Consider the following 13,364-nt stretch of genomic DNA (forward strand, 5'->3'; position numbering starts at 1 on the left):
TTTCGTTATCTGTAAATGGACAATAGTTCTCACTTCGTAGGGTGGGACAGTTAGTAAGAAGTAGGTAGGTTAGTCAGCAAAGTGCTTAGGAGTTAATGGTACTGTTGACTAGTTGCAATGGCAGATGCAAGGCTGAGCATGGGGGTAGGGAGATTGTGGTGAAGTACAGTGGAGACTGTGGGCTTCATTAAGGAGGTGTCGCTTATGCAAAGGCTTGGAGTTGCCCATGCTGGTCCTGGGGCTTGAACTCAGGGCTTGGGCTCTGTCCCTGAGCCTCTCTGTGCTCAAGGCTAGTGCTCTGCCACAGCACCATGTCCAGCTTTTTTCTGTTTATGTGGTACTGAGGAATGGAACCCAGGGCTTCATGCATGCGAGGCAAGTGCTCTGCCACTAAGCCACATTCCCAGCCTGGGAAAGCATATTCTAGGTAGCTGCAACAGCCAGTGCAAAAGCCCTGTGATGGAATATCAAGTCTTGTTTGATGAACAGTAGGAAGGATAGTGTGGATGCTGCTGCATGGGGAGAGTAGTATGAAAGCAAATCAAAGACTGAGGGGCAGGTAGGGCAATGACATGGAACCTCATGTACCGCTGTAAGGACTTGGGCCTTTATTATGGATTAAATGAGGTTCCAACAGTAAAGCAATATGACTTGTATTTTAAAAGTTTTATTGCCCCCCCCATGTTAATCATAATTCATAGGGAAACAAAGGGGAAAGTAAGGACACTAGTTGTGGAATTGTCTAGTAATCCACATGGAAGTTGATGGTCTCCTTGATGAGGGTACTGCAGCACTGGAAGAGGCCAAGTAGTGGTAAGATTCTGAATCTTTTTTGCTTTTGGTCGGTGGTAGAGCTTGAACTCAGGGCCTGGGAGCTGTCCCCGAGCTTCTCTGCTTAAGGGTAAGTGCTCTACCACTTAGAGCCACAGCTCCACTTTTGGTTTTCTGGTGGCTAATTGGAGGTAAGAGACTCACGGATGTTCCTGCCAGGGTTGGCTTTGGACCACAATCCTTAGGTCTCAGCCTCCTGAGTAGCTAAGATTATAGACATGAGCTACCAGGGCCCAGCTCTGAATCTATTTTGAAGGTAGAGCTAAGAAAACATTGCAGCAAACTGAATGTAGATGGTAAGGAATCCTGGCGACTGGAATGACACCTTGCCAATAGAAAAACTGTGAGATAGGAAAACTGTGAATGAAAGTTTAGTAGAAGCAGGTAGGAAGTATAGATAGGCGTTCCTTCGGGATATATTAGGTTTGGCAGACATATTTGCCTCTGAAATGTACTTAGCCTTCACATGATGTGCTAGGTCACTTTCCTAAATTTTGCTTTTTTTTTTTTTTTTTTACATTAAAACATCTCTTGCTGAATTCTCTGATTGCCAGGGAGTTAAGACCCATTCTCAATCAATTCATTCATTTCCACCAGTAATATAACATTAAAAATTTCCAACAGAGATAGAATGGTCCTTTTACCCTAAAAAGATGTCCCTCCAATTGCAAATTAAAGAATTTGTATATACCACACCAAAGGGAGAAGGAAACCCACAAATTATAAGTTTATTGTAATTGTTTTTTTTTTTTTGGGGGGGGGTCTGGTCATGGGGCCTGAACTCTGGGCCTGGGCGCTGTCCCTCAGCTCTTCAGCTCAAGGCTAGCGCTCTACCACTTGAGCCACAGTGCCACTTCCGGCTTTTTTCCTTTTGCTTATGTGGTGCTGAGGAATCGAACCCAGGGCCTCAGGCATGCAAGGCAAGGGCTCTACCACTGAGCCACCTTCCCAGCCCAGTTTACTGTAATTGTTGAAAACTAAAGCATAAAGCATATACTCTAAAGTAGTTACTATTTCCTATCTCTGTGTCCTTCATTCAAAATATAGTTTAATTAAAGTATCTGAATATCATCAGAAATCTTCAACCAAGTTCAGAAAAATAAATGAAAAAATCACTATCGTGTTTCCTGCTTTTGAAATTATCCTGATTATCAAATATTATCCTGATCATTTAAAGGTGTCAGTACATTAGCCATGACTGTTATTTTTGGCGTCATGAGAATAAGAAAATAATACTTGCTAAAAGACCAGTAACGCCTTCTTTTTGACTGGTGCTGTGAGTAAAGCCTCCAGAAGATGTTTTTGCTGATTAAGTAACATGAATTAATACCATGACCTAATCTTAAGGAAATAATTTCCAGCAGATGTGGAAGAGAGACCAGACTCTTGTCTGCATTTTGTTTGGAAGCAAGGGTGCTTTTTCTCTCTCTCTTCAGGTAGGATTTCTCACTCTCTAACTTGAAAATATTGTTTTTTATGTACATATGACCATATAAGATGATGTTAAGTGAAATGAACCCCAAGATAGGGACACAACTTGTTTTTTTTCTTTCTTGCTGTTGTTTTTAATGTATCTAAAATGTATTGTGTGATTTTTTTGTTTCTCTTGTATGTACTTCCCCCACTGGTTTATAACCCCTGTTTTTTCACTGTATTTGATGTCGGTGCCTTGCATCTTGTATATACATTTTTCTAATTAGGGGAGGGGAAGGGAAATAACAAAATGCTGAAACAGGATACAGGATGACCCATTGTAACAATGAGATGTACAAGACACTATGTAGGAAATAAAATTTACAACTTCGGGGGTGAGAGGGGAGTTGGGGAAGGAAGGGATGGTAGGGGAAGAACAAAGGAGGAGGTAACAATGCTCTATAGGAAATGTACTCATTACCCTACTCATGTAACTGTAACCCCTCTGTACACTATTTTTACAATAAAAAACAGTAAAAAAAGTTAATTGATAGATTTGTATATTATCATTTACAGGGAATAACTTAAAATAATAATTATATTTATCTTCCTTTTTCTGTAGAATTTCATTGCTTTTTGAATTGGACAAAGGATTAGCTAGGTCAGAAAATAATGATAAAAATAAAAATAGAAATATGCATGAAGATCATGACCCTGGCAAAAAGCTCACAATTTTGTGTGAATTCTTTAATTTCATTGTAAGTTTTTAGTTAAGTGAAATCAAATGGAAGAACTAGTTGTATACTGGAGGTATCTTCGTTGTATTAAAGTTAGCTAAAGTGATGGTACTTATGTCATGATAGCTAGAAGGCTACAAATTAAAACTTCCCTTTCATTCTTTGTCCTTCCCTTCCATCCCCTTAACCCTTCTATTCCCTTACTTCCCTTCCTTTCTCCTTCCCTCCTCTCCTCTGTTCTCCCTCCCCTTCCCTTTTAGGGATTTAGGTTACCATCATACCACATAAAACATCTCTTCACATGGGTGGATGAAACTCTTGGCTCCTCCCTGATAAAGTTGTGACCTGTGGCTGTGGTAAGGGGTTATTTTTGAGAATTAAAGACTATTTTTTTTCTATGAACATAGAACTTTTAACACCCTAATAAGATCCTGAAATTTACTATTTTTCCCCCAGAATTCAAATGTTACCAAGTCCTTATTAGGAAGGATTTCTCTACAATAGGGTTCCCTTATCACTTCTCTTCATTAAAAGCTAAAAGAAGAAAGGATATAACATGTACTTGGAAAGACTCCTGCTTTCTAGTAAGTGGAAGTGGTGCCACCTGATAAAGTGTTTGGAGTTACTGGAGGAGTCACAACTCTTGTTCTGTCAATGGCAGTGTTGAAGAATGTAACCCCTCAACTTCTCTACACCCCGTCCATACAAATTGCTCATACTGATAGGACCCTCAATGGTAACTCACTTCACACCTTCATTGCCTTTCTGGCTATCACTAAGATTAGACAGCATGTTTAGGCAATATTCTGCATTTATCTAACCTTTTCTATATAGGCCATGATGACAGCACCCAACAGGTTTATGTACCTCACACGTCAGATCTTATCAAGAAACTGGGCTGTGACAGTTTGATAAGGACACCCACTGTGGCTCACTGAATACATTCTAAAAACAACGGCAGCAAAACGCTCATCTCACACTGGCTAATGACCTTGCTTTATGGTGTCCTCTGCAATTTTAGATGCAGCACATTCAATGGCTGTGTGGTTTCAGAGGATGCAGAGAATGGAGGGTATGTGACAATGTGGAATTTTATATTGTACTATTAAATTTTAGAGACAGCCACATTTCCCTAAATTACCCTTCAAGAAAGGGAAAAGTCCACATTTAATTTTAGTTTTCATTTTGCCAACAGCTTCAAACAGTGAGTCTCAATGGTGGCTTAATCCAGTAATCCTATCTACTTGAGAGGTGGAGATTGGGTGATTACAGATCAAGGCCAACCCCCCCCCCCCACCCCCCAGGAAGCAGCAGGGTTGGGGAGGGAAGACATAGGGGAAGAAAAGAAGGACAAAAAGTAAAAAACAAAAAAAAACAAAAAAAACAAAAAAAACTTTGCCAGATTCCATCTTAATCACGGGGTTGTGGATTCATCTGCCTACCAAGCATGAGATCATGAGTTCAAACTCCAGACACACACACACACACACACACACACACACACACACACACACACACACACACACACACACACACACACACACACACACACACACACACACACACACACACACACACACACACACACACACACACACACACACACACACACACACACACACACACACACACACACCAAAAGCTACCAGTTGTTTTTATCTGGGCTCCAGTCTTGTGATTGGCAATAAGGACACAGGATGACCCACTGCAACAATGATACCCACAAGACAGTATATTAGAAATGAACTTTACAACTTCCAGGGTGGGGGTGGGGAGTGAGGGAGGTGGGAGGGGAAAGGGATAGTGGTAGAACAACAAGGGAACGGGTAACAATGCTCAGAAAAAAATGTACTTATTACCTTACTCATGTAACTATAACTCCTCTGTATCGCATCTTTACAATAAAATAAAAATTTTGGAAAAGAATAATGAACAAGAATAACGACATTGTTATCTCAGAATAATGTCCTTGAGCAAGACACACAAAAAAAGACCAAATATAAAATTTATGAAATCTAAAAGTTTTTACTTCATTTTTGCTATTTTATGTCTGGTATTTTAATTTATATCTCATTGTAATCTTGTTGCTAGTTATTCATGTGCCTCAAACATGTTTCTATGTCCAAAGGCTTTATTATGAGTACATTTAATAGAATATTCAACAGAATTTAATTATGTCTGTATATTTGCCAAAATAGTTATTATTCAGTTAAACTCACAGTGAATTTTCATCCTAATATCTGTGGGATGGGACTTTCCTTGGAGATGAAGCAGGATGAAGAACACTTAATCAGACTGAGATTTATATCATATCAAATTATCTTTTTTTTTGCAAGTACTTAAGTCTGAATTGAGGACCTTGCATTTGCTCAGCTTGCTTGGCTGATTGATATTCTATGGCTTGAGCCACACTTCCAGCTTAGCTTTTGCTGATTACTTTAGACATAGAATCTCTTGGACTTTTCTTCCTGGGCTGCCTCTGAATCACAATTCTCTGGATCTCAGCCTCCTGCATAGCTTCAATTCCAGGTGAGTTACCAGTGCCTGGCTTCAATTATCTTTTAAAACTGAGATTATTATTGTGACCTGTGCCAAGAAGGTATGTGGGACCCTCTGTTCTTGTGTTAATACTGGGTTGGTAAAGTGGTCACATTTGAGGAGGAATGTCAGGGAAACATGGCACATTCACATAGCCTCAGCAGCCATTTTTTAAAAAATGACCAGTAAAGAATGTGTTTAGAAATCAAAGTTGCCACTTGTGAATAGCTGAAGTAAAACTGATAATACGGCCTTTGTGTTAAGGGGAAGATAGGGCACACTTCCAAGTGCTTGTTGGGTGGCTCTGAGACTGATTAATGTGCATTGGAGTTGGTTGACATTTCCCCAGCATATTTCTATCATCTCCCTCTCCTCTTTGAAGCTTACTTTTTCCTGAAGCAAAAAAAAGTTCCTGTTAATATGGACAACCCTTTCTGTCTTCTCACCTCTGGTTTTCTAGATAAGGACATAAACAAATGATGAAATACTTGACATTCAAAAATGTATGAAGAATGGGACTTAAGCACTGATCATCTAGCTTAAGCCCACATGAAGCCTCCTGGACACTCCTTTCTCCTTCTCAGAGGGGACCACAGATTTTCTGTTTTACCATACTTCTGTTATATATGTATATACCCATAAACAATATTTAAATGCATTACGTTTTAAAGTTTTAGATAGCTTATTTCCATTTTTCACATTTTTAGAGACAGATTACGTATAGTTTTGTTATTTATTCTTCACAAAATGCTGAGGCTCAAATTCAGGGCCTGGGATGTGCAAAGTAAATGCTCTACTACCGAGCTATATTCTGTGTATTGATACTTACCTTTGCATTTTATTCTATGGATATACAGTAACTTACTTATCCATCCTCTTAATGATGCTTCAGTGTATGCATGTTATCAACGTCTCCTTGAACAATGTGAAATTTCTTTATAAACCTAGGATTAAGAATTTTGGATTAGTGAATATACACACATATTTGAGAATGTAAGAAGTTTTAGCAGGGGAGTATAGCCACTCATATACCCTTGACCAAAGAATGTTCTTCTGGGACTAGGAAAGTGGCTCAGTGGTAGTGTGTTTTGCTTTGCATGCATGAGGCCCTGGGTTTGATTCCTTAGCACCACGTAAGCAGAAAAAGCCAGAAGTAGCGCTATGGCTCAAGTGGCAGAGCGCTAGGCTTGAGCTGAAGAACTCAGGCCCAGAGTTCAAGCCCCACCCCTGACAAAAAAAAAGAAAAAATAAAAGAATGTTCTTCTGTTAGGGAAGCTTTTCCTCCTTGACTGTGCGTGTGCACTTCTCATAGGTCTCTAAGTGCTACCTCTGCAGTAGTATTGTTGCGGTTATATTTTGAGAATATAGAGAAAAGTCTAGAGAAAAGTCTACTGGGTTATTATTATTATGTTTTAAGATTAAATGTTGAAAGACAGGCACTATTCAAAAAGTGGCTGGTGAAATTTTATTAGGTGACTAAAATTAGTCTTGTGGTATAATTTTAGCATTTAGAGTCTAGAATAGGCTAGCTAAAAATAAATAATATAAATAATATAAATACTCAGTGTGAACGATTGACATCAAAGGTTAAATTCTTAACAAGTTCCAATGGCAGCACGAGACCTAAGTATGAGCTGTGCAGAGGAGGACGGAATGACAGGTGTCCAGCATCAGGCTGTGGTGTGTAGTGGACCTAGCTCACAGTAAGTAGAGAGGCAAAGCATCCTGAAGGTATCCATAAAGTGCAGGCACTGCCTAGAGGAAGGGTGAACATTTACTCAGATTTCCTTATAACTTAAAGCATGAGGCTATGAAGTCTTACTAGTTTGGTTATTTTTACATATTTAGATGCACAATAAAACCATCAATACTTGTATTTTTATTTGATACTTTTTTAATTATATCCCGAAGTTAGTGCTAGAGAGATTTCCCTTAAATAGTCTCTCTGCAAGAAATTCTTATAAAAACATCTTGAAAAAGAAGCCTCACATATTTCAAGAAAAATGAGCACAATCAGGCTTGTGCAATGTGCAAATGCTTAACATATAAGCTGAAGGAAACAGATTTTATTTCAGATTTAGCACTATAAAAGGTCAGTTAGGAAAAAAGCACGAACCAGTAACCAAAGGCATTTGCTTACATCATTCCAGAACTTAAAAAACATAGTCATTGTCTTTTATAACGAGACAACAGGTTCAAAACTACTTTTCACACCCCTACGTGATGTGATGCTGTGGGGAACAATGGCCATTGGAAGGCCATTTATTGCTGGCATATTCTAGCATGTTCTGGTTATCTTCTTTCTTTTTTCTCTCTCATTAACTTCTTGCTTTCTTCCCTTCTTCTTTTATTCACTGGATTCCGAGGATCATAGATTTCAAATGTATCTGAATCTTGCATGCTTGCATCTTTAACTTTTCTGCTTTTATCCTCAAACTGGAGTACATGTGACATCCTAAGGATGGAAGAGAAATGCTTCAGTGATCTTTGCATGAGCACTGAACATAGAAATTTCATATCCCACTGTCACTGGCAAAATGAGCCATAATGGTAAAGAACACCGAACACCAAACACCACGATGGAGTTGCTGCTTATGGGTCTTGTCCCACACGGAAATCAACCTCTCAGAAAACACTGTAGTTTAAAGAATGTGCCTGGGGGTTGTTCTGATTGGTTGTATTTCTAGTAGTGAAATCTCTGTCTTGCCTTCACTTGAGGTTCCTTCCTGGTGGGGGGGAATGAGAGTTCAAGTGATCCTCAAATTGTGCTCAGAGAGTAAATTCTCCTCACCAGGTTGAAGGACAAAACGCCAGACAATAAACCACACTTATCTGATGGTTTATGTTTTAAGTAGTTCAATGGGTCAAAAACAAGGATTACATGAAGAAAACTCAAAATAGTCAGGTTTGGGATGGTGCTCAGTGGTAGAGCACTTGCCTACCATGATCCCCAGTGCCACAAATTTATTTGTTGTGTGTATATATACAGACACTTATATGTATATTTATAATGTATATTATAGTGAGAGTTAAAAAAATGAAAGTAATATTGAAATGGTGTCACCAAACTTTTCTGGACAGTTGCTGGATTAAAAGTGGTTTTGTTTTCATATAAAAAGAAACTAAAGTTTTGGCTTAACTCCACGGCATGGACTGATTTTCTCCTCATACTGTTGATTACTATAAATCTAACCATCCTGCGTTCCTATTCCAGCAAACACTTACTAGTCTTAAGGTATCAACATGTGCTTGAATCTAAAGTGGTCATAAGCTGTCTGTCCTTGGCATCAGGGAATGTGTAAGTGATTAACTGAGCCCCCATTAGGAGGTGTGAGGAATAAACAGAGGAGTCAAAAAGATCAGACTTCAAGGTGACTGGATGAATTTGGAAGGAGAAAAATTCAGTTTTATACAACAAAACAATGTTGTTAAGGTTTCTCTACCACTTAGTTAAATCAAAAAATTAAGGTGTCTTATTCATTCTTTGCTTCATCACAGCAGATAGAGCTAAATTGCCTATAGGACTAAATACTCTGTATATACCACTGCAACTTTCAGATGAAACTTAAATAGGCTATTAATTTCTTATGCCCTGTATCTATATATAAGCAGAGATCTGGCAGTAAGTCCTAGTAGAGAACACTCACTCTTTGCTTTCTCCTCAATAGCTAAAACAAGGAGTGACATTTATTTGAGGGGAAAACTGTCAATATATTCAGATTTTGAAGAATCCTAATGCTCTTGGGAGAGAAAGACTTGCCATTTCTGAGCATTGTAGCTGCTACTCCTCAGGGTAAGTGGAAGCGCTCTCTACCTCTTCTATTCCACTGAGAAAGCTCATGAGTACCAGTGATAGATGACCTAGAATCAACTTGAATTCACAAATGATGCAAATCATATTCATATTACTGTACGTTTTAATTAATAATATGCTATTTGTATCAGGTTGCATAAAATCTCAGTAGAGACCCATGTGATAGGTGACTGCTACTTTTTATGCTATAGTTGCTTTAGTAAACACTTAGAAAATGCATCATGTAGCCACTGCACATACAGATAGATTCCAGAGTCTGATTTTCTTGTGATTTCAATTTTCTACAGTGTTTTAAGAATTAGCCTCGCAAAGTAAGTAATTTCTAACTCCAAAAAAAGGTTGAATGATCTATAGTCATAGTAACAAATAACCAATGGAATCAGCAGGAAACATCTACTAGACTGAGCCAATTAATGAAGACTCACTTAGGTTTAAATGATCAGTGATACCACCTCAGAACATATATTGCTGAAAGCCAACTAACCAGCAAGAGCCACATGTTTTTGGAAGTTGGCCAACCAAGTGGCAGACTCACCCAGTGAAGTGCTTCTGAAAGCCAGCCAATCAGCAACAATCACTTTTGAATGCTTGTGCTTCTAAGAACTTTACATAAGATTTGCAACTGCTTTGCTTGGTGAGAGCTAGCCTAATAACATTGCTCATTATGATTTGAATAATCGAGTTAGTGTTTTAATTTTTCATCAAAAGTTGGTCTTTCTGGCTGCTAGAGGCTTACAGAGCCAGACTGGGTAGGAAAGTCCATAGACTTTTATATCCAAGTAATCATTACAAGCTGGAATTGGTGGTGTGGCTCAAATAGTAAAGTACCAGCTTTGGAAGAAAAAGGGGCAGTAGTCAGGCCTTGACTTCCAGTCCTAAAGATCGGTGCGTGTATGTGCATGTGTGCCCACATGTGTATACACACAGAATGTTGGTCTGTTCTTCAATATTTCTTATAATCTATAGTGTTCCCCATAAAGCGCATTCTAGAAATTCTAGGTATATTATTACTGAAGGGAAACAAATTAAGAAGAATGTCAAGACTGTTCATTTAAGGGTTCTTTGCCACATATCAGGATTCAGCCCCTACACTGCATTCCAACAAGGTCTTAGTAGCTTGCCACATACTTAGTGGTTATGTTGATACCTAAGTCAACAGGAGGAAGTAGCTAGAATCACATGCTGCCCTTTAGAACAACTTTATTCCGTACTCCTACATGGATATTTTCTTCCCATCCAACTAAGTTATTAACACATTTCCACATATACGTCATTCTATTTTAAAAATGATCCCATTCTTTATCCCAAAATACAGGTTTTTTTTCTTTTGTAGTATCAATTTCAGGTAGAAATGGTCCACGTTTCAAAAATGATTTTACCAGACTTTGTCAATTTAAAATCACAAAAGAACACCTTCCTCTTTTTATGCCACGAGATAATCTTGCAAGTCTTGGCTCTGGTGTAGGAAATAAAATCTAGACACGTGAACAGCAGCACAAAGTCGACAAGGAGAAACAGATTTTCTTACAAATGTGAAAAAATAGAAAGCCATAAATTAAAGGAGCTGCCTGTTTCAACTGTTTGTTTCATACACCACTGCACTAAACAAGTCCAACATTTTGATTAATAACAAACCTAAACCCAGAGGAAAGAAGGGGCTATCAGCTTACAAACTACTTTAGATTTAATACCATAATACTTAGCATGGCTGGTTATTCTGCAATAATATTTAATCTTTAAGAGAAATAAAAGCATAATCAAAAATGCTTCACCCATTTATCTTTCAACAGGCTTCGGTCACTTCATTTTCAAAAGGAAAACAAAATAGTTATTATGATTTTCAGCATAATAAACTCCTGACCTATGTGCCTCCATAAATCACAGACTGTACAAACTGCAAGCATACCCGTGCGTCATAGACTCCAGCGAGGATATTCATGTAGACGGGAACACAGACTTACTCAAGTACACGAGGGTTGGGAGTTTACCTTCTCCCATGGCCTAGAAACTGCAAAGCCACTCTTTGGCTGGGCAAAGAACTGGCCAAAGAAGAGCAATGAATTCTTTTGGAATTAATTATGCACCAATCAGTAACATGAACATTTCAGAACATGACCGCTTGAAAGCAAAGACAAAAATCTGGTTGTGACTAATACAAATTTTCACACAGGCTCAGATTCTTAAATAAGAACACTGATTTTCGTGAACTACAGAAATATAGAAGCTTATATATACAGAGGTTGTGTTAGGAATTTTTAAAATGGAATTGTGAAAAATTAAAACGTAAGTGATTATTCCTTGTATACCTAGTTTTTAAGGTTTCCACACAGTTATGAACTAGATTAAGATATAGATAGTACTTAGTATCCCTAAGGAATGATTCTCAAACTTATAGTAAGTATCACAACATAGAGTTCTAAAGTTGAAATACATTTAGATTATTTAAGATGATCTGATATAAATGGAAGGGGAGGGGAACAACAGAATGGAGAGATAAAAGGCAACCAATACAACAGAGATATGCACAAGACAGTATGCTGGAAATGATCTGTACAACTCTGGGGTGGGGATTTGTGGAGTAGGAAAGCAGGAGAAAAATGAGAGAGGGGGTAACAAGTTCAACCTTACATATGTAATTGTAACACCTCTGTACAGCACCTTTACAATAAAAATAAAATAAAAATAATTTTGTAAAAGATCATTCCCATTTCTAAGTCATTTTTTTGTTTTCGAAAGAAACATTTATTTTGATGTTTATTTTATAAGCAGGACTGAGGAAAAAATATCAGATTTTCTCCCATACAGACACTAGACCTTAAAAATAATAACAGAATGACATAAGTATAAAATGGAGAGGGAGGGAGGGCTTTTTGGGGGTGGGAACTAGTGAAAGAATGGAGCGGAAAGATGAATGAAGTCTATTTAAATGGTTTAAAAAGGGGGAAGGGAAAAAAAAGCAAATGTAATGGGGGGACTTAGAGCAAAGTACATTTATATTCATGTGTGGGAATAGCATACTGAGACAATAGACATTAATTAAAAAAGAGAAAAGATATGTTGTTGCAGGTACTTTAAATGTTCTACATCTGTACTGATTCTCTATCCACAAACTCTTCGGTATACTCGGAAGTATTCTTTATTGCACCTTTCTTTTATATCATCCTTTTGGTCAAGAACAACTGAAGAGAGTGCGGGACGTCTGCCTGCGGAGCTGTTATCCTTCCTGTGATAACGAGGAAAGAACGAACTGAAAATGGTGATGTTGAGAAAGGCAAGAAGATTTTTGTTCAGAAGTGTGCCCAGTGCCACACTGTTGAAAAGGGAGGCAAACACAAGACTGGGCCTAATATCCACGGTTTGTTTGGTCGGAAGACTGGTCAAGCATCTGGATTCACTTACACAGATGCCAGCAAAAACAAAGGCATCACTTGGGGAGAGGATACACTGATGGCGTATTTGGAGAATCCCAAAAAGTACATCCCTGGGACAAAAATGATCTTCGCTGGCATTAAGAAGAAGGGAGAATGGGCAGATTTGATAGCTTATCTCAGAAAAGCTACAGATGAGGAATAGCCACTGCCTTAGTTATTTACTGCTAAACAAATGTCTCATGGCTTTTTAATGTGTACCATAATTCAATTGATTTCTAATATCAGATTTCAGATCATGAATGGCTGGCAGAATATTTTTGGACAGTCCTGATTTAAGTAAAACTGGCTTGTGGCTAAGTGAATATGATCTTAAAAAAATACTGTCACTTTTTTCCCCCTTCTGTCATATGATTAGACTTACTAATGTTCAATTTTTCAGCAAGGTAGGGAATAATACCATCTCCAAATCTGTTAAAGATTGGTTTTATAGGGCTGGGAAGTTGGCTCAGTGGCAGAGCACTTGCCTTGCATGCCTAAGGCCCTGGGTTCGATTCCTCAGCACCACATACGCAAAAAGAAAAAAGCCGGAAGTGGTGCTATGGCTCAAGTGGTAGAGCACTAGCTTTGAGCTGAAGAGCTGAGGGACAGCACCCAAGCCCA

The 13,364-nt window shown here is 38.4% G+C and overlaps 1 protein-coding gene and 1 pseudogene across 1 annotated transcript in view; one reads left to right on the top strand and one right to left on the bottom strand.

Annotated features, from left to right (window-relative positions):
* Positions 1–7,565: 7,565 nt before the first annotated feature.
* Positions 7,566–13,364, bottom strand: part of Cwc27 (CWC27 spliceosome associated cyclophilin) — a 192,606-nt gene continuing 186,807 nt past the window's right edge. The window contains exon 14 of the mRNA XM_070031387.1: positions 7,566–7,974. Coding sequence (XP_069887488.1) covers positions 7,812–7,974 — 163 coding nt within the window. The 3' untranslated portion in view covers positions 7,566–7,811. The remainder of the gene's footprint in view (positions 7,975–13,364) is intronic.
* LOC138832789 (cytochrome c, somatic pseudogene) lies at positions 8,057–12,906 on the top strand (annotated as a pseudogene).

Source organism: Dipodomys merriami, unplaced genomic scaffold (genome assembly GCF_024711535.1).
Source record: "Dipodomys merriami isolate MVZ:Mamm:240054 unplaced genomic scaffold, mDipMer1.0.p SCAF_20, whole genome shotgun sequence".
NCBI lineage: Eukaryota > Metazoa > Chordata > Mammalia > Rodentia > Heteromyidae > Dipodomys > Dipodomys merriami.